This window comes from Polypterus senegalus, chromosome 17, assembly GCF_016835505.1.
Source record: "Polypterus senegalus isolate Bchr_013 chromosome 17, ASM1683550v1, whole genome shotgun sequence".
Lineage (NCBI taxonomy): Eukaryota > Metazoa > Chordata > Cladistia > Polypteriformes > Polypteridae > Polypterus > Polypterus senegalus.
The window spans coordinates 18,358,281-18,381,505 of NC_053170.1; the positions used below are offsets into that span (position 1 = coordinate 18,358,281).

General features: G+C 37.1%; 1 protein-coding gene across 2 annotated transcripts in view; it reads left to right on the top strand.

The window, feature by feature from the left end:
- Positions 1–2,941: 2,941 nt before the first annotated feature.
- Positions 2,942–23,225, top strand: part of si:ch211-278a6.1 (SRC kinase signaling inhibitor 1) — a 234,677-nt gene continuing 214,393 nt past the window's right edge. For both annotated transcript variants that reach the window (XM_039739277.1, XM_039739278.1), the window contains exon 1: positions 2,942–3,149. In XM_039739277.1, the coding sequence (XP_039595211.1) occupies positions 3,128–3,149 (22 nt within the window). In that variant the 5' untranslated portion in view covers positions 2,942–3,127. The remainder of the gene's footprint in view (positions 3,150–23,225) is intronic.

The window sequence follows — 23,225 nt, forward strand, 5'->3', positions numbered from 1 at the left end:
CAAAATGAAGTAGCACATTTCTCAAGGTGATTGCATGAGGCAGAGACAGTAGAGTGGGTTGGGTTGGGGGTCCTTTGATAGGCGATTACCTTATCGTTTTCAGTTGGCAACATGCCTTGGTCCGGTGTGCACCATGCTTTCGCTGTTGAAGTGTTCTTCATCACTACGCAACACGCCTTCTGAACGCACTTCAGCATTCCTCCTAACAATGACGTCCCAAATCGGAAAACAATTCTTCAGTAGATGGCTAAATTTAGACAGACTGGTACAACATTGAACAGAAAATCTCCAGGCTGTTCTCGGGCTATGCGAACACCTAAAAACATCCAAGCTGTAAGGGCATCGATTTTGTAGTCTTTTAGACGTCCAGCGCACTTCTGCTTTAGGCATTTCCAACACGACTTTGAGGAGGATTTTGCATGAGGACCCTAATTTCCATCCATACAAAATGATGGGAGTGCAGGGACTCACTTGGAGAGTCATAGAGAGTTGTGCACAAACATTCTGCAAGCCGTTCATCAAGACGCCATAGTCATGTACAGCGATGAGGCACATTTCCATTTGAATGGTTGTATAAATAAGCAAAACTGTCGCTATTGGGTTGAAACCAACCCTTGTGAATTTAATCAGAGACCCCTGCACAGTGAGCGTGTTATACTTTGGTGCACTGTTGCAGAATTTGGCATTGTAGGCTCTTACTTTTTTGAGGAGGGGGGAACAACGGTCACAGTCACTTCAGAACGTTACATGGAAATGCTAGAGAACTTTTTTGCGGCCCCAACTGGAAGAAATAGATGTGGTGGATGCCTGGTGTCAACAGAATGAGGCCACAGCTCATACGGCGCAGAGATCAATGCATGTTTTGCTAGAGATGTTTCCGGGGAAGCTGATCTCCCTGCACGGCGATGTCGGGTGGCCTTCACAATCCCTTATCCCTCCCCATTTAATTTCTTTTTGTGGTGCTCTCAAGTTTCACCACAAAACCGCCACTATTCCCCCTGAAATGGCCAAATGAGTCATGCAAGTGTTCAGAAATCATCTCGAAGGTGAAGACATCACTTTTAAAACAGTGTATACCCTTTCTTGTCTCGTAATGAAATTAATTTTATTATTAGTTTTTGTAGAATAAACGGTAGAAATGTTGTACTTCTTTTTGGCTCACACTATACAGTATTTAAAAAAAAATGTCTAAAAAGGTTTCAAATGCTTTTTATGTTTTTTTTCTGTTTGTGCTTTAACTATGCAGCATCTTCTTTTGGGTGAACTGTCTGCATTTTCCTTAGTGCATTGTTTTATGTTCTTTGGGGCAGGTCCTTTCCAAGCTCACCCATGTAGTGTATGTAAATACTCCATTCTTATTTTGGTATTTGCTGCTTTTCTATTTTATGCTGTAATGTACAGTAATTTCATTTGATATTTATAGTGTCCAGTAGTAGTGCATGAATGGTGTTATGTAAAGTAAAAATTGATTAATAAATAGAGTGACAAGAGTGTACTATTTTTGTTGAAATGATTTTTTTTCTTGCTAAGTCATGTTTACTAATTTTACAAATTCTTTCATTGTTGATTTTCTAAATGCTGCTATCCCCCATATGCCAGTAATGTATTGTCTTTATCAGGATCATGTGAGTGATGCACTGTGTCCTGTGATGGACTCTTCCTGCTTTTGATTGCTTTTATTCTTTCATCTGATGCAGCTTGTATATGGCCCATGAATTTGACTAAGAGGATTCAGAGAATGAATAGAATGAATGATTGATAAATATATAGTGCAACTGGTGTAGATTTCTTCCATTCTTTATACAAGGCAGTTTTACAATCCAATCTTAATTAAAGCAACAAGTCCATAAATAATATTTTCGGGGTTATTTGTTCCGATGAAAAATATGAAAACCATAACCTGTGTGAATGGTACTGATATAGTCTAAAACAGTCAGTCATTTTCCAACCCACTATATCCTAACACAGGGTCACGGGGGGTCTGCTGGAGCCAATCCCAGCCAGAACAGGGCGCAAAGCAGGAACAAACCCAGGGCACCAGCCCACCGCAGGGCACACACACCAGGGACAATTTAGGACCGCCAATGCACCTAACCTGCATGTCTTTGCACTGTGGGAGGAAACCCATGCAGACACAGGAAGAACATGCAAACTCCACACAGGGAGGACCCGAGAAGCAAACCTAGGCCTTTTTACTGCGAGGCAGCAGCGCTACCACTGCGCAACCATGCTGCCCCTTAATCTAAAATAGTTATTGGCAAATGTTTTGAAAGAATTAATTTGCAGGCAGGTCATGTGACTTGCTTATATTCCCACTGGGATTTGAACCCTCAACTTCAGGGTTTGAAGACCAAAGCCTTAACCACTATACCACACTGTCTGGCTCAATATTTCTGTTGAGTTATTATTGATTAAAAAATGTAAAGATCTATGAATACTTGGTAAATGCTGCCTAATGATTGGGGAGTTCAGTTCTCTAGATTTCTATATTGTTCACAATAAACGTTATTGGTGTACTAAATGCTTATTATTTATCATAAGGTGACTGCCACTCGTGCTAACACTGCTTTGCTCATAAACCACAGTGCTGCTGTTTCTTGTTATTTTATTTATTTAACAGGCTCTATAGGCATTCACGTCCATATATTTTCTAACCACTGAAAAGCTTTGCCTTCTTTTCATGGGTGAATGCTTGTGCACAGTGCAGAAGCAGGTCCATCTCCTGTCTGTTCCTTGATTACCATAATAGCTCCCAGCGTGAAAGCATGTGTTGCCTATAGCAATGCAAAATGGTACTGTATCTTTAAGAGGGAGAGAGAAAGCAAGAGAGAGAGAGAACATTAATCTATCATGAGCTAATTTTTTGCTCATTCTTTGGGTGCTGAGCATCTTTCTCTCTCTCTCTCGCTCTCTTGCTCTCTCTCTCTCACTCACGCACGCACGCACGCAAGCACACACACACGCACACACACACACACATACACACACATAACCGTCTCGGCTATCAGTGCACGATTGGACCTGAGCCATCTCGGAAGAAAGAGAGAAAGAAAAGGAGGAAGGAAAGAGCAAATAGAAAAGAGGGCAGGCAACAGTATAGCCCAAGACAAGTGGGTCGTGTTGCAGAATGGGAAATGCACCTTCTCAAGGCATGTCAACCCTATCTCCATGCATACTTAAGTAGCAGGTATTTTTATTTGTGTGTTTTCCAACTGCTGGCTATAAGATATCAGGGGGATTGTTTGAAGGCTTGTTTCCTTAGGAGATTTTTTTAGCAAAATAATAGTTTGTATGCATACAGAGGCAGGCACACAGATGGACATATTAAATTAAATGATATATGGACAGGTGCATATGTTATTGCATTTCTGTGAATAGGTTGGTTTGACTTTGAGAATGTGAAAAACAGGGAAGGCTATGATGATAGATGTGTGGATTTGTGGACAATACAAGGAGTATAATCTTAGAGAGAGATATGCTTAAAGATAAAACATCTGACTAAATAGAGGAAAACTAAGAAGATACAGTTATTACAAATGTGGATATCATGGTGAATGAAAGGCAGAGGTGTGGTACAATTGAGAAGAAAACAGAAATGAATAGCTATTGCAGGGATATTTTACTTTAACCATGAAAGAAAGATATTGAAGAAACATGGAAATGACAGTGTTTTAGGTTTCAGAAGAGCAAGCATTTGCTCATCAAAACTGGCTAATAATCACAGCAAATCAGAATGGGGGATGAAATCTGTCATGCTGATCATGAAATACTGACATAAGACCAACTAGGTACAGCACTGGCACAGTGACAAAGAGATGTGAAACAGTCCGAAAGGCAGTTATTCTTCTGGCTTGCAGATATAGTTTTTGTAATTTCATCTTCTGAACACAGTATTTTTGTGTGCAGTGTTTGCTTTGCAGTCTCGGAGGACTTCCCTGGTTGCCACGGAGAAATATTTGTTGGAGAGGGACCAGGGAGGAGAGAGAGAGGAAGGGACTGTCTGAAGGTAGCTGATAAGAGGTGAGAGGCAAGAAGGGACAGAGGAGGAGACAGCTGACAAGGCAACGTAATCAAATTTGCAGTGAGACTATATTGTAAAGGGGCCGGACAAATGAACATCAACAGAAAAAAAGGAAACCTTTTAGTGTGGAAGCTAGTAAATGTATAAAATGTTAATGAAAAATGGGTAATGAAGAGAAACCTTAAAAAAGCATAATGAACGAAAAATAGCCATATAGGCAAATTTAAAATTGAGTGAATTGATAAATTGGGCATGTGGACTTATGAAGGAATTTTAGTTTTCTGTTTTTGAGTTTATATTTGTATGTTTACTGTAAATTATTACTGTTTCATCATTAAGAATTTTATGAATTGTTTCATTTGAGAACGTCAGTAAACAATCAGCTCTTTAATCTGTTGAAGTAATTTTCAAACAATTGCTTTTTTGTTGGATAGTTTATTTCAGTTTTTTGTTACATGCACTGTAAATAAGTTTATGTTTGAGAGAATAATGTTTGTAACATTACCAGTGGTAGTTTCTGCATGTGTTCTGGATATTTATGTTGGGCTTATACTGTAGCACTTGAGAGGTAATTAAAATGACATTGTGCTTTGATCAAGAGTGACATTCTTAAATGTATATTTTTTTACTTTAGCAGTACATATTATATATATATATATATATATATATATATATATATATATATATATATATATATATATATATATATATATATATATTTTATACATACTGTATGTATGTGTGTGTACATATATTTATTGGATTAAACAAATTAGACTGAACATTTGGACTCTGGGTTGATACCCAACTGGGGTGCTCTCTGTAGGTTTATGTTATTTCCGTATTTATGTGAGTTTTCTCTCCAAAGTCCATACATTCTCTTAGGTTGATAAATTGGTACCATGTGAGTGTGCAATGACCTGACTTCCCATTCAGGGCAGGGGTATACCTTATTCTGTTGTAGCTGTATATTGGTTTAAGTCATCATGAGCCAAAGCCCATTCTGACAGAACATTTAGGCAGTGTGCTTCATATGTGGGTAAGGGTACTTGCTATGTTCATGGTGCATTGTAAATGTGTACAATCGCATTCATAACAGAATAGTGACTGCTTTATTGCATAAATATTTAATCTCAATTGTCTGTACTACTTGTGTTCTTATAATAGTGTATGTGCAGAGGCTGGGCTGCTAGCTGTTTTCCAACTCCACAGGTTTATTCTGATGTTATCTGACCTTTACCACACTTACTCACTGGAAATTTGTCAATGTGTGTTTTCTTCTGCATATTTTGTTCCTGACTTGTGTGCAATATTTTTGATAAACTGATTAGATTTAAAAATTGAACTGAATGAGAGTGATGACACTCAATTCAGTTACCATCTCTGTCCATTTGTGTGGAATGTGCACGTTCTTCCTGTGTGTGTATGGATTTTCTCTGGATGTTCAGGCCTCCTCCTACTACATCTCAAAGATATTCATACTAGGCTCATTAGCCAACTATGCAGATTCATGTGTACAATGAAAACCTGACATCCTGTCTTTTGTCATTTTTTCTTGCACTGATGTCGAAATAACCTATAAAAAGGCTGCATTCTTGTAATGGAAAGGCAATTGGGCATAATTCCAAGATCAGTACCTGGCTCAGTTACTTTTTGATGTTTACATGTTCTAATTGTCTTAACATAGGTTTTCTGTGTACTTTAGCTTCCTTCCTTCTACATTCCAAACTTGTGAATGTTAGATTAACTGATGATTAAATATTGGCCTAGTAAAGGTGTAAATGTATCCTGTGAGATAATGGACTCCAGTACAGTTATTTCTTGCCTTGCATTAAATGAGGATGATGCCATCAGGGTGTGATTCCACATGATCCTATATTAGAAGCAGCAATTCAGAAAATAAATAGATTAATGTACTTCCTTTTGCTCCATCTGCTTATCTAGTTCAGTGCTTTGGAGAGACGGTACCTATACTGGGGGCACGGGGTGCAAGATGGGCTCCTAGCCTGAATGAGGTGCCAGTCTTTTGTATCACATACAGTACACCTACATTTTTGGGATGTAGAAAGAAATCCCACTTGCAAAAGCTTTACAGCACTGAATACAATTTTTGGCTAAGCTGGTTTATGTGTGTGTTTTATAGGTTTAATACATATTACTTAAGGTTCCTCTAAGATTGCTGATTATCTCTCAGATAGTTCCTAGCAGGGAGATTAGCAGCTCTGAACTGGTAAAGTGAAGTGATTTTGAGTATATGCACTTCAATTTGACATTTTGCTTTGTATACTGATACTTTGGGGATGGCCTTAGTTTCCTTAACTGGGAAGAACAATTAAAGAAAATAGGTGGTCACAATTAAAATGCATTTACAAATAATTGAAGTATATGCTTCAATGCTACAAAAATCATGTAGTGAGCATATTTTGTTCTGGGACTATTTATAAATGTTTTCCTTTCCAAGTCAACATTTTCCTATTAATATATAAAGATCTTAGTACACTATTATTTTTGTTTGTTTATTTACTTACATTAATTATGACTCACTGTAACCTGTAACGTGCTATGTGTGGTTGTCTACATTGTCTGCTACTGTTGGGAATATGAAATGCCTAAATGCATTCCATTTACAGATGAAATTTTCAGAGAGCTATATGCTGATAAATAGGAATGCGTTACTGCATATTGATTATGCAATCTGATAGTCATATGAAGATTCATAAAAAATTACACACACTCATTGATTTTCTTCATCTAATAACTTTGTTTGTGATACACTTTTGTAATAAAAGTTTTGGAATCTGAAATAAGCGTGAATGTTTAATTATATCATGGGCTCATGCTGATTGTCTATTAGCTTCTAAGGAGTGCCCATTTAATTCCAATTTGTTTGGTAAAACATTTTTCATTGAGGTTGGGCACATAGTGCTCTCACAAGTTGCCAGCTATAACATTATATATATCATTTACACAAGCTAACGCGCATTATCTTCAACACATAATTAGCAGACCAAATTCAAACTGATAAACATAAAATCATGACAAATGTAATATCTCATTCTTAATATTAAACTTTCAATAGAGGGGAGGAAAGCAAAAACTCTAGTCAGTAGCATTCCTGGAGAAAATAAGCCTCTGGGATGGTTCATGGTCAGTTTTAACAGACAGATTAACAGTCCTATTGACCTAGGCAAGCTGGTTCATCACCTTCTCTTGGGCATTCGATAATGTAAGCATTAAATATGAAAATTAAATCCTTTAATACTCGAATCCAAAGATTCCCATGATCTCTTTGTCACTTCCCTTTGGTAGGAATAGCAGCTTTTTTGCATCGCAATATAAGTGAAGTTGAGACAAAAGGTCCAACCGTGTATTCCTTAAAAATATAGATGTCAGTCTCCTTATTCAAATGTAACAGTATGCATACTGTATATTATTTAAGCAGTGTTACAGGCAGCCTCTGCATCATCACTTTTCTTAAAATCATTCCTGTCTTTTCTGCAAATCCTAAGCCTATGCTGATTGACAGGGTATTGAATAGCTACTGTTAATGTATTTTTTGGGTGGAGATTGATACGGGAAATACTTCATTCTGAGGAAAGAATATTATGTAAAGATATTTTTCAGGTAAAGAAGACAGAAGCTTTAAGGTAAGGTTGCTATGCTCCCTAACTGTGACTTTGGAAAGTGGCAGATGAACATGCAGATGAGAATTTCACTGTATTCAGTGCACATAATTTTAATGACCCATATGGGCTTTTTGATATTTAAAAAAATCAGAATAAAAATATTATTCATGAGTGAATATAGGATTTGAAAGATTTTTAGAGATATTTCTCTGGGTCCTACTGCAGTTGATGAGTGGGGCAAATCCATAAGAGAAAATAAATGGAAGAACAATTTACTGCCCTCGAGTACATGTGCTATTCCTGCATCATGCTAAGCGAATAGTGACTAGAATTATAATCAATATAATATTGGTGCTTTTGTTTAGGAATAGTAATTTTCTTCTAATCATGAATTCTTTTATTGTTTAGTCTGTTTCACACTTTTACTAATTACCAGAATGAAAAATATTGATTGCAAAGCTCTGCAGTCATCCTTGTCTTTCAGGTTTCTGAAATACATCTACCATTATAAAATGTTTGATTTTTTAGTGATTTTGTAGGTAGTTCTAGAATACTGCAGAAATTTATTATTGAAATTATTTACAACCCCAAATCAGAAAACATTAGGGCAGTATGGAAAATGCAATCTGAAAAAACACAGTGATTCTTAAATTTACTTTGACTTTTACTTCATTGCAGACAGTGTGAACCCAAACTATTCCATTCTTTGTGTGGTCAACTTCACCTCATTTGTTAGTGTACATCGATTTCTGCATTTCAGGCCTGCAACAAATTCCAAGAAAAGCTGTGAGAGTAAAACATTCTTCACTTTGTAATGTTGACATTCCTTCTCACAACACTTGAAAGACATTCTGGCACTGAGGATACCATGCGATGAAGCGTTTCAGGTGTCATTTTGTCCCATTCTTCCTGCAACAGTATGGGGTCATCGTTCTCACATATTTTGTTTCAAAATTTTTTACACATTTTCTGTAAGTGACAGGTCAGGACTGCAGGTGGCTCAGTACAGTACCAATACCCTCTTTTTCTGCAGCCATGCCTTTGTAATGTGTGCAGAATGTGGTTTTGCATTGTGTTGTTGAAAAATGTATGGACAACCTTGGAAAAGATATTTTTCCAAGGCAGCATATGTTGCTCTAAAATCTCAATGTACTTTTCTGCATTAATGCTGCGATGCACTGACACAACCCCATACCAGGATAGACCCTGGCTTTTGCACTTGTTTCTGATAACAATCTGGATGGTCCTTTCTGCCTTTGGTTAAGAGCACATGTCCATTTCTTCCAAAAGAGATCTGGAATACTGATTTGCCTGACCACAGTAAACAGTTCCACTGTGTAATGGTCCATCTTGGATGCCTCCATGCCAAGAGAGGTAGATGCTGCTCCTGGACATGGTTAACATAAGTCTTGTTTTTTGCACAGTACAGGTTTAAGTAGCATTTGTGAATGAAACTCTGTATTATAGTTTTGTACCAAATAGTGATTAAAGTCACCTGTTGACATCACCTGTTTGAAATCATTATATAATTATTTTACCTCATTAATTGTCCTAATTTTTGAAATGTGTTGTGTGCCTGAAATGCAGGAATGGATGTATATTAACAAATGAAATGACGCTGACCAGACTAAACAGAAAATACCTTGGTTTCGTACTGTGCAATAACATAAAAGTTAAAAAAAATTTAAGAATCGCTTTTTATTTTATTTTATTGATTTTATTAAAATCACACAACATTCCATACAAATAAATCAATTTTTACAAACATAAGACCGAAAACAAATCAACCTCCACCCTTCAGAAAGAGAGCTAAGCCAGCAGAGTAAAACCTAAGGCTAGTAAAAATAAGTAAGTACTGTAGATGAATTAATAAGTGAATAAAGATAAATGGAGAAGAAAAATCATCAGTGCTTTAAAAGCTTATTCTAAAATGTTACTGATCAGATCCTTCCAGGTTTTGGAAATGTTCTGCACAGATCCTCTAAGTGAAAATTAGATTTTTTCCAGTTTCGAATAGTATATAACATCAGTTACCCACTGACTTAAAAGAGGTGGGTTAGGATTCTTCCAGTTTAGCAAGATAAGTCTACGTGACAATAGTGTAGTAAAGGCGATTACAGTTTGTTTGTCCTTCTCCACTTTAAGCCCATCTGGAAGTACACCAAACACAGCTGTTAGTGGGTTAGGAGGGATTGTGACACCAAGGCTGTCTGATAGGCATTTAAAGATTTGGGCCCAGAATGATGGTAATTTGGTGCAGGTCCAGAACATGTGGCCCAGTGAGGCTGGAGCACGATCGCAACGTTCGCAGGTTGGATTTTGCCCTGGAAACATTTTGGACAATTTTAAGCGAGGCAGATGTGCTTGATATATAATATAGAGTTGAAAGAACCACTTTTTTTATTTGCATTTTCAATACTGTCCCAACTTTTTCTGGGGGTTGTAGAAGTGGGGAGATATTCACGTAAAATAAACTAAGGACAGATAACTGAAAAAGTACGCATAATAGAAACACAGTAGGCAGCACTACTGGTTCACAGCACTTGGACATTGTTTAATCATCTGTATTCAGTAAACATGTTTTCATTATGGTTTTGTTTGTTTATTCCAATAGTTCAAAGGCATTCTTTTGTGTACACTGGCAAAACTACGTCAACGTGGTATGAATTGCTATGGGAGTATGCATGAACGCATGCTGTGATGAAGCAGTGTCTGATACTGCCTGGATTGTCTCTAGCTCCCCACTTACAGTTAATAACACACGTCCAGAAAATGCAGATGCAAATATGTTACACATCTAATGAATGTGTCATAACGAAAACTATATCTGTGATTATAATAGATTTGTGTAGTACTGGCACAATATAAAAGAGGTACAGTGGGTAATCTAGGAAGTGTGGCCTTTGAATCACATTTCTGCAATCTTACACTTCCACTAAGGCAAACATGGATTTTTTGCAATAGAAATAACAGTTCTAGTCTGTAATTACACTTCTGGAGGTCTGCAGCATCATTGCTGTCCAACATATACTGTAAAACAGTTCAGTTACTTTATAAAATGCCATACTTTATCATATACCAAATGAATACATCTCCATGCTTAGGAAGCATATTCTCTCCCATTTTAGTTTTGAGAATATTCTTTATCTTTCTGCTTCAGCTGTTTTCTCATATTTTATTAAGTGTACACAAGAGGATGTTTTTTTACACTGGGATCCATTCACACTTCAATGCTTTCAGGTTTATTTCCTTTTTCCTATTTTCCACATAGATCTGAGTGTTACAGTACATATAATTTTGCCTGGTTTTTAAGTACCTTATGATGATTGTTATGAAGCACTCTATAGTATATGAAATCAAGACTATTTAATAGTAGTTTCTGGCACAATCCACAACATAACTTTTATTTGTAAATGATACTTAAATTTAGGCAAAACATATCCATCTTTTTTATTTAAATCCAATACTTAAAGGAGCAGTGCCTGCTCTACATTAATTATATAGGACAGAAGGTAAGAACCAGCCCTGTAGGAGGTGGTTTGCGTGACAGGGTGATTAAAATGGTGTAGTGGTGTGATTATGATTTGACTGGTGAGTGAAATTAGGAATGATTATTGTTAGAGTTTGTTACTTGGGATGCAAATGGTTAAAAGAAAGAAGACTGGAGTTAATGCTTAAGAATGGAATGAAATGTCATTATGATTAGCACTGATAACTGGAGGCAGTGAGACTGGGGTTAGTGATGGTAATTGGAAAACAGACAGATTGTGGTTAATACTGTGAACCAATAGTTAGGATTAGAAATGAGATATAGCGATATTAGAGCTAGAAGGCAGTGTGATTTGAACTAAAAGAGGCGACTTACCAGCAGTGGGATTGCACCTAGTATTGTAGACTTGGATTCAGCGTGACCAGGATTGGCAGAGGGATAAGGGTTAGATATTGCTGTATTCTGGACTAAATTCTTAGTGCTGGAGACTGAGAAAAAAGAGGTCTTAAAACTGGGAATTATCAGTTAACCCTAAATTTTACGGGTTTAGGAATGACAAAGTAAAACTGGAGTCCTGGTGGCAAATAATACAGACTTAGAGAGAATGTGCAACTCCACATGGATAATAACTGGCCCTGGGATTCAAACCTAAAACTTGAAATACATGAGGTGTCATCACTAACTACTGCACTCCCATGCTGCCCTAGTCAATTATTTAACATTCTACATTGGTGTTGTTTTTATTTAGATAACTTTCCAATAACACTTTGATACTGCATCTCCACTGTCTCTTTTTCTTAATAATAAGACAGTTTTAGTATTCTTGCTTTTTAACTGGAGCACAGTTTTTAAATAATAAGGTAATACAAACATTCAATTCCCCAAATCAGATGCTGTCCATGTGGAGTCTTCGCATTTCTCTCTTCGTGCTTTCTTTTCAGTGTTCTCCAGTTTCCCTTCCTCATATGTGGTATGCTAATTGGTGAGTCCAAATTAGCCCTATGTGTGAAAGAACCTTGCAATTACCTGGAGCTCTGTTGAGTGCTGTGTGAGTGATGCTGCACAGATAGGCTCTGTCCCCCACCAATCTTGAGCTAAACTAAGTGAGATTGAGAATGATATCTTATATTTAATAATGCTGTCATTATTATACATGGTGCTCATGTAGGAATGTTAGCCTTGAATTTATACACAATTGGTGCCAAAAAGTAGTTAAGTTGATAATTCACTTCAGAACATCAGGTATGTAGAAAAACAATTTTTAAGTGGTTATTTTTGCCTCCCTGACTAAAAACCAGGGGAATTTGACAAAGAAATAAAGGCATTTTGCAAAATATAGAAAATTACATTTTATCTTATCAGAATAGTGAACGTGATTTATATACACTCAAAAATAGCAGAAAAATGTAAAAACTGAACAGTGTATAGATTCAGTTTTCCTTTATTTTTTTTTTAATGTCAACACATAAGTAATAAAATTAGAAGTAAATGGTGAATAGATTCAGTTTAATTCAATTTTTACATAAAAATTGTCAAAAGAGAACAAGTTTCAAGTAACTAAGTAAGTAAAGTGACAGAAAAATGAAGATGACGTACTGCCAAAAGTCATTTGTTAGTGTAATTCTGTGTTACAAGTACCACATTTATTTTACTAGATGTGTTCATTTGAAAAATACTAAAGTTTCTAATCCAGTGTTGCTACTTTACATTTTCAAGCTCAGGATATCAGCCATTCATCAATAACAGTCCCTCAGCCATGAAGATAGCATGACAGCAGACAACCAAACAGCACTAATGCAGCTAAAGTGGTGCACGCTACCAACTGCATGATGATTCTAATTGCCAGAGGCAGTCTCTCAAAGCTGATATTAAGGCAAATTTAAAATGGAGACATCCATATTGAGCAATAAAGGTTTTACTGGAGAGGAACAAGTTGGGGGGTGATCACAACAAGAGAACAGGAGCAGAGCAGGAAGGAACAGCATTGAAGTAGAATTTGTTACTGTGGTACAGGTATGTCCACTTCAGATCCTGGAGGGACTCAGTGGTTGTAAGGTTTTGTTATAACCTCCCCTGTAATTAGTAACCAGTAGTTTCCATACTTTACTTTACACTTGGCATTGTTACAAATTGAACAGATTTCTTTTTCCTTATTTCAGAGCCTTCAAGTACTAGTCTTTTTTATGACTAGCAACTTTGTCCTGCTTGCACCTATGTGGCCATCAAACCATAGATGTTTCAACAGAATATTTGAAAAGAACAAATTGAAAGTCTGAGACATATTGATTCGGTCAGGTCCACAAAATATTTTTATTGTGCTATCAGGAAAAAGCAATCAACAATTTTAGAACAGGAAATGATTGGAATGAAAATGTGCAGCTACTGTGGCCCTCCAGTGTCTTAGTTTGACACTCTTATTGTATTCTATGATGTAGCATGAGCATATATTGTTCTACAAGTGAATACAGTACTGTTCACCTTACTAAATAAACTGTAGGATCGTAGTAAGGAGTGAACCCATGTGCTTGTGCAAAAAAGCAGTGAAAGAGGCATGACAGCTGTTGTACTGTTATTCATTAATAAAGTTCTCTCTTATTCTTGTACATTGACACTGTTGGAACATTACAAAGTTAACAGTTACTGTCCACTAGAAAGATGGATGATGTACTTCATGATGGTAGTGTTAGATGTTTCGCTGTGATCTTTTAGTACTGTAGACGTTGGACAGCAGCCTGTTATAAATAAATATCTAAGTACTTATATAATAAACTGACATAGCTGAGAGATTTCAAATTCACAATTCTACTATGATGACTGTTCTCTAGCAATCCACTTGACTAACATTTTTGGACCATAGGTGGTCAGTGAGCCATGCTTTGAGAACCACTGATATAAGTTTCCTACCTGGTTTGCCAGTGTAACATTCTAACTAATATTACTCAGCCTAAACTCATTCATAAACCATGATTAGAAAGGTTAACCATCACTCATCAGGTGTAGGGATGTAATGATTGGTTGATTGGTGCCATACCTGAAAGCCACGTGTTTTGTCTTGGTAGAGTGATATATTACTCTACTTTCCCCTTTTGTATTATTAATATGTAGCCTTTGTCAGAATGCCTCAGATCCCACAGACTTGCCACTGTTTCTAAGGTATTGTATCATATAACTTCTCCCCACCTTCCCTTCTACATCTATAACCTCAGGCAATTAGGTGTAGTAAAAGAAAAGCAGGAGTTAAGGTACAATTGGCAACCATACAACCTGATAAATGTTGATGTGTAGTTTCAGGTGGCACACAGACTTGTTAGCTACTTAAAATATCTCTAGTTGAGGCATCATTTAAGGTCGGCCTTCTTCAGAACAGGCCTCATGCTTGTTTCAATATGGCTGCCGAGCTGTGCGCTTCATTGTGTTGTCATTTTCATTTCATGGTGTGAGATGGTCTTTCATCAGTTTGGTAAGAGAGAGAGAGGGTGAGGTAAAGCAAGCAAATTTGTAGGTTTTCTGTCCAACCCCTAGAGCCAATAGGGCGTCATGGTACTTAAAGGCTTTTGATAAAAGCTAGTTCCAAGCAGCCATACTTCAGACCAATGGCGGAATAGAACACCTTTACACCTGCCCTCCAAACCATGTGTTAAGGTAAAGCTTGGCAGTTAGGCAGCCTGGATTTCCTGTGGGGGTTAACTGAGAGTCCTGCAGAGAAACATTTACCAGACTTGTTTGAGGCATTCCCCCCAACCCTGTCGTGAAATTACAAAGAGACTTAGTCCTATAAGGGGGGAAGGAGTTATTAAACTATTGCTGTTACTATCAATAATGTAACACTATTATTACATTGCTTTGTCTAAGTTACAAATAAAGACATACAAAATATTTATCAACTTGTGTGTAAAATTTCACATCACAACACCATGGTTTTATTTTTTTGCTGCCCTTTCCTTCACAAAATGACCAGAAGCACTTGCAATACAATAGAACATACTGTGAAGGGAAAACTTGGCAAGCCTTGCAATCAAGGTATTTTATAAGCAGGGATTTTATTTAGAGTCAGTGTAACTTTCACTTTTCAGTGACTGGTAGGGTGACCCATTTTTATAGCTATGGATTGTTGCTTTTGTGGTGATGGGGTATTGTCCTTCTTGTTTATAGCAGGTTTTGCAGTGGTCAGTTCTACAGTGGCTACAATGAATGAGAGCCTCCATGTGGTCAGCATTGAAGGCAGGATAGGGAAGGTCTCCAAAATGCATACCTTAGAAGGAATCAGTAGAAGTGTCAAAGCTGAAATAAATTATGATATTTTAAACACACTTTTGGAGTTTAACATCTAAGAATTTAGGTACATATTATGCTATGTATAATTGTTATGTGACAAATAAAATTTTATTTGCTATTTGCAGTAACTCTTAAATTATTTCTAACATCATGTGTAATTTTGGGGGCATAATTTGCTCAAACTTAATTCTCTTCCAGATTGTCTCTTTAAGAGGTTTTTTGGGCATATTGTTTACAGAGCTTGAGGCTCAAATGTGTGTGGGTAATTGTAAAACATAAAGGCATATAAAGAATCGTGAGTGTATCTTTTGCTAAAGTATATTGCAGAAAATATTCCTTTCATTACTTCTGCAGCTTTGTCTTCAATTGCCAAGGAATACAAAGTATATGAAAATGAAGCTGCAAGCTGTTAATTTACAAACTGTTTGCTTTCTTCCTGCATTTCAGTAGCTGTCATTTCCCTTGGGCAATTGCTAACTTATTGAACTGTAGTCAAAGATTTATCAGTTTGTAAATTGCCAGTCAGTGTCTTGTATGGCATCTTCTGCTGTCTAATTTTTTTCATTTGAAATTGGAAGCTCATTTGAAAATCACTGCTGCAGATATTTTCCCAGCAATTCATTACCTTTGTTGGTGACCAGCAATCACAAATATAAAACAAATTAATATGATGATATTTTACTTGAAGCAATGAGGATACTTGTGTCTGAAAGTTAAAGTAGCCTCACTCGGTGTATTAATTTAGAAATATCAATTAACAAGGGGAAAAACAGTGTAAAAATTACACTGGACATGCATTTTTCTGTCTCCTGTCATAAAGATGGCCTAGATATCGGCTCGAAATAGTGTGCTTAGATCTGTAGAGTTCTTTGTAAGGCAGTCTCTACCGGTTAACATATTGTCTTTGATAGGTTGCTCTGTCAACTTGATTTTAAACACAGCATACAGAGAAGACTGCCCTCTCACCCCTCGTTGGTTGGCTGTTTCAGATAAGGTTTTTTCATATTTTTAAATGACTTGTTTAAATGAATTTGACACCTTCATGAACAGAAATAATGCCAAGCTCCTACACACTTTATTTGTAAGACAGTATTGTATAAGAATTCAACAGCAGTATTAAACTTCATAGAAATGAGAAAGTAAATAGGCAAAATGGTAAGTGGCAGTTATTTTATATAGTTCCTTTCTGTTCAATTCTAATAATATATACATTTTTTAACATTTAAGGCACTGGGTTATCCAGGGACCTAGTGACATAGTAGCTGGAATTGATTAAACTTGCAGCCTTGTGCTTTAAAGTCCAATATTTTGACCTTTAAACTGGGATGTGTAAGAAGATGAGCAATTATTGATGAGTAAAGTGGATGAATTAATCAGATTAAGAAAAAATGATCCAATTGTTAATGTACTTCAGGAGAAAAATACATGGTATAATGATATTCATTGCGATCATCAGGCAAAGTGTGAGGAGCTGCGTTATGCATTTGTAAATATGGAGATGGTGTTAAAGAAGGTGCAGCAAGAAATGATACAGTTGGCAAAGTAAGGTGTGGGCATTTGGTTAGTGTCTGCAGTAATGGCAGTGTATAAGGAAGCATGATGTTGGTCAGGACAGCACATGGGGATAGCGAAAGTTAATGTGGGACTATTTCAGGAATCTGTATTGCATCCATTCATTGTTGTGATTGCGATGGCGGTGGTGAATAGAGAAGTGCATGAAAAATTCCCATGGGAGCTCCTGTACGCCGATGATCTTGTACTGAGCGTAAAAAGTGAATTGAATTGTAGAAGAAGATACTGAAACAGTAACACACAACAGTGATAGGGAGTATTGGAGGTGCAGGGAAGAAATTCCAGGAGATGTCACCATTCTGACTTCTAAAGGAGTCAATTCTTGGAGCTGTCCTAATTTTGACTTCTGAAGTAGTTTTCTGGCATTGAAGGGCATGTTTATGAAAGTTGTATGAGGAGTAATATGCCCTATGGGACTGAGATATGACTGGTTATGGTGGAACAAGTATCAACTTTTGAAAGAATAGAGATGAAGGATCAGCTGAATGTGAGAAATGTCACAGAGTGAGAAAGAATGTGAGTGCTGAGTTAAGAAAAAGACTTGGTGTGGAGTTGGTGGTTGGAACGTGCACAAACCTGAACAGAATGGAGACAAAAGAAGGCATGGTTGAAATAATGTATTATAAAATTAGAAAGAATGAGTCTTACTCTTAAGGATGCTGAAGACCACAGACTTTGGAGAAGAAGATTTGAGATCAACTGACTAAACTTGGAAAACCAGCAAAATGCCCAATAAACTGGTGGTGATGAATGATGTTAATGAAAATTTAATTTACTTCAAATGTGGTATGTAGATTAGGCTAGGGGGTTTACTTGTTTCATAGAATAATGGCACATTTTCAGATCTGCTGAGTCCAAAGTTTCACCACAAAAATTTTCATTTGTTTATTTTGAAAGTGTTCTAGTTTTTACTAAGGATCAAGCTAACATTTTTCTGGATTTGGCTGCTATTTCTTGAGTATATAATGTTTTCTCACCCTTTGAATATTTTGTACAGTTGTTCTAGTTTTAAGTCAGCTATTTCTCTCTGTGCCAGTGAATTTATTTTGAGGTGAAACTTGCTTCTTTATCTTTTTTCCCCCAACTACACTTGTAGGTGTCCCACTTCACATGTGTTTTACTTCCAACTGTATAACAGCAATTGTTGTACTTCTCTATTTGAATAAGCACTCACATAAAAAAATATCATAAGCAATGGTGTTAATTGCAGTGGTACCCAAGAAATTTAGATATTCCACAAATATTTACGTGAATGGGTTAAAATGTAAAGATTTATCCTTTTGCTTTTTGTGCATTTTATAGAAACAGTTTAAACAGTTTTAAATTTGGCATTAAAAATGCAGGAATTGAAAACGCACGTTCAAAATCAAGCTTCACACTTCTTTTGAACCTGCTTTGTCCATTAAATGCAATCACGGGGGCCAAAATTGTCATAGATAAGAGAGAAACAAAACCTTGACAAAACACTTAGTCCATTGCAGAGTAAACTCACACACAGCCCCATTTACTCGTTCTCTAATTTAGAGTCTTTAATTAATCCTAACGTGTCATTTTTTGAGCTATGGATAGCAACTGGAATGTTTGGAGAAAGCCTGCATGAACATGAAATGAATTTGCTAACTCCACACAGAAAACAGCCAGATTGGATACTGAGCTAACTGTGGAGCTGTGAAGAAACCATTCCAACGTTTATTCTACCATTCTACTTGTATATTACATAATATGAGCATTATATATAACATAATGCAGTCCTGTATTCCATAGTCTGATATGTTATTGGTGACTTCTCACTACCTTCACAAAGCTGACATAATGCCATACACACTTGTTTCAAATAAAGAGAGAGACTTAAACTAGTGGAAGAGAAAATATATACTCATGAACTTGCACAGTAAAATGATAAACAGCATAAGCCTTTGATTCTGTGATTCGCTTTGATTCTGTGACTTCTTACTACCTGTAAGCGAAGCTTGAATGCTTTCTTCATCAACTCCCACACTTTTCTCACCTTCCAATTTTCATTCTCTCTCTCTCTCTTTCTCTTTTTATCTGGTCACCCTTGCTAGCAGACTGTGAGGCATTGTTTTCTACTTGTCAACTCCATTCTCCCTGGCAGCCAGGCTGCAGTTTATATATGATCATGTGATTTACAAGTTTAGAAAAACCTCTGGATACAGATACAGCTCAAAACTCCCCATTTCTCCATAGCTATGAAATACTAGGCTGTTGATCCCTGTCAGTGCTCCAGTCAGGGCAGACAATGACAAATTCAATGACCCAAAGGCACACCAACATGGATTACACCCTGGGACACTTTCACATGGGACAAGTGGGATTTCCGAATTCAGTCTTACTACTCCTATTTTCTTTTCTTGCTGGGTTTTTCTCTTCTTCTGGCTAGAAATTAGCTGTAATTCAGCCCACCACAACTCTGCATTTATCTGTTTTAAGATGTTATTCGCAAATGTTCATTCAGACTATTGACATACTCTGTATGCTTTCATAATAATCCCTTTATTTTAAATCTAGATCTTTTTCAGTGGAGATATCACTGGTGATATTCTTATTAAAATACCATGAACATGAAATAAAAATATGTTTAAATAAAACTTTATTATCAGTTTTAAGAAATTTGGTAAAGTTTCAATAACATGAAAATGACACCAGTTTATTTATACTGTACCATGAAGGGTCAGATTTTTGCCAAGTTAATTTTAAACTAACTTAAATACACCAAAGCAAGAGTTGTGTGGTATATTGCGATGTGCTCTTAATGACCTATGGTCAGAATTTAAAATACTGCCAAACTGTGATAATACCAGAAGTAGTCTTTTAAATTGCACATATAATATGTAGAAATTTGTACCTAGGATTAATTTCTACTAAAAGAAAATACAGAAGCTCATGTACTTTCATGAATCTCACAGAAGTGTGGCTAGTCCAGGTTAGCTAGTGATGAAAATATCTAGAAATCTAAAGCAGCTAATCAGCACTTCAGCAGTCCTAAGGATGTTAAAGGGAGTTGGACCTTTTCATTCTTAAAAACAACAATCATTTCCTTAGATTCCTAATGTTACTGATACGACACTACATACACAAGTTCTTTTTCTTTCCCCCATCCAGGCAGTCTTATAATGTTTGAAGATTAAACCTGTTATGTTAGTTTGGTCAGTAGTTAAAACATTGACAATTCTTGTAAAAAGAAATGGAAAGCAGGAGCAAAACTGATCACTCCTTTGGCGCTTTTCCACTGCATAGTACGGCACGACACGGTTCAGTTCAGCTCACTTTTGGGGGGTTATCCACTGGGAACAGTACCTGGTACCTGGTCCTTTTTTTAGTACCACCTCAGCCGAGGTTCCAAGCGCGCCGAACCGTTACCAAAACGTGACATGTAAACTCTGCTGGTCACTGATTGGCCGGAGAAAATCATCATTACTGCGTCACTGGCTATTCTTTTCTTTAAAGGTACACACACGCGGAAGTTTGTGTCCCGTCTCTCCATCGCTGGACGCAGTTTGTTGCATAAGTGGATGAATGTTTCTTCAGACATTCGAAAGTTCTCCAGCCACTGAGTGTTTGTAAAACCGGGAACAATTACATCCCACCACTCTGAGGCACGGTTAAATGTCCAAACAGATGGTCTGTTGCGGCGACTTTTTTGCAAAATGTGGAAGATCTGTAATATACAGAATCAGCATTTTAATGTTACACTGGCAGTTAAGTTCATTTTATGCTTTGCAACAGTGATAAAAGTTAGCTAGTGATGTGCTTTTTAGATGCTTACCCTTGCGCGTCGTCGAGCTAAAGTGTTGTCGTTGTCTGCGTGTTGTTGTAAAAGTTCCACGGTGTCACGGCAGTAGAGGTGGTGCAACTATAACGACACGTGAATAATCCCGCCCACTCTAAAGCGGTACTAAACTGCAGTCGAAACGCAAACCGAGCCGAACTGAGCCGAACCAAGGTGAGCTGTACAGAACCGTGCTGTGCCGTACTATGCAGTGGAAAAGCGCCTTTGGAGAACTCTTGTGTATACTCCTGTATAATAGGCCTAGTTTTTGCAAACTGGAGTCTGACCTCAGAAAATGTTATTAACAGGAAATGTTGCAGAGAATCAGGTCTGTGGCTTGATGATCACTTTTTTAGGAGACAGAGTATAAAATGCTGAGCTATTTAATGTATTATCGGTAATCGTAAACCAGTATTATTATTGTCTTTGTAAGTCTAAAACTTCATCATGACTGATATATCTGCTACTGGGGGGTCCCTACTGAAACCAGACATCAGCCATACATATCTGACCCAACATTTTTGTGTAAAATTTAGAAGTTTGGGTTGTTTGAAAAAAATGTTATTGACACATTTCTTTAGAAGGCATCGGCATCCTATTTGTTTTTATTGTGTTGTATACTTTTGGGAATGGTACCAGACATTGTTTGTGCATTTTAATAATTTTTTAGATATTGGGTTAGATTTCGCTCAGAGCTGTTAATTTTATATTACTTTTATTTATTGTATTGTACTGCTAATGTTTCTCTTACCATTGGATGTTCAATTTACTGAAACTAATACTCAAAGATACACTATATTTTTATTGCATTCAGGCCTTTAATGACCTCTTGGGCACAGCCATCAGCAATGTGTCTGTTTGTGGAGAGAGTGTTGACCTCGTCGAGAGGTTTACTTACCTTTGCAGTGACATTCATATGTATGGTGACTCTTCCTATGAAGTTAGTAGACGGATTAGGAGAGCATGGGGGGATCATGAGGTCACTGGAAAGGGGTTTGTGGCGCTCCCAATATCTATGCAAAAGGACGAAGGTCTAGGTCTTTAGAGTCCTGGTGCTTCCTGTCTTGCTATATGGTTGTGAGACATGGACGCTATCCAGTGACCTGAGACAAAGACTGGACTCCTTTGGTACTGTGTCTCTCAAGAAAATTCTTGGGTACTGTTGTTTTGACTTTGTGTCGAATGAGCGGATATTCGTGGAGTCCCAAATGAGGCACATTACCTGCATTGTGAGGGAGCGTCAGTTACGGCACTATGGCCATGTGACGCGTTTCCCCAAGGGTGATCCGGCTTGTAAGATCCTCATTGTTGGGGACCCGAGTGGCTGGACCGGGCCAAGGGGTCGCCCACGTAACAAATGTCTGCAGCAGATAGAGGGTCATTTCCAGAGGGTGGGACTGGACTGCGTGTCTGCCTGGGGAGTTGCCAACTGGGATCCCGAGTTGTTTTGTCGTGTAGTTGGTGTGGCAACGCACTGTACCAGTGCATGCTCCCCAACTTGGCTTGACTTGATTATACATAGTTAATAAAAGTACATTTTCATTCTATAACATGAAATATATTGGTATTACAAAATATTAAATGTGCTAAATTAATTTAGATCATAATGTAATTTGCTCTCTTATTCTGACTGGTTAGTAAAAAATAATTCTGTGTTAGTTAAAAACGAGTGTATATTTTTGTATAAATAAACGTTTTTTTATAAATCCACCTTAACACCTGAAGAACTGTTGCCTATTCTAGGAGACTACATTGGATGGTATACCAGTCGATTGTAAGGTACACTAATGCACACTTTTACTCGTTGGACAAATTTGATGGTCCAGTGAACGTAACATGCATGTGTTTGAGATCCAGGAGGACAAACAGCATTCTCTTGATACATGCATGGGGACAACATGGAATTTTCAGAAATTCAAACCTGTATGGTATCAATGGTATCCCACTGTGCTAATGCACTATAATTTATGGACTTCAAATTTTCAGGAAATATAGTATAATGAGATTAAATATCATGACAGGTTACTCACCAGACAGAGAGTTAGTTACTGGGGACATTAGTGGAAATTAAGAGGCATGAGAATGGGAAGACCACAACAGAAATGGCACAGCTGAGGAACCTACATTTATAATTTGGGAGCAGTTGTATGTTTTACTGTGAAAAGATAAGGGATCTCAAGGGGACAGTAATTTGTGTACGTATAAAGGCCCTCATGAAGTAATTTCTTCATGAGCATCAATTAGAAAAAAAGATTCTAACCTTTTCTAAAAAAGGGCAGGAATGTGACAGAGTCCTCCTAAAGCAACAGTTGGCAGCAGAGGAAAGTAGGGCAGCTGCTGCCCATTTATAAGAGTAGATTGAATTTTTGTTTCAATTGAGACAAATAAATATTTGTCACATGAGTGTATGTGCCCATAACAATATCTAGCTCTGCCATATGAAATGAGCAT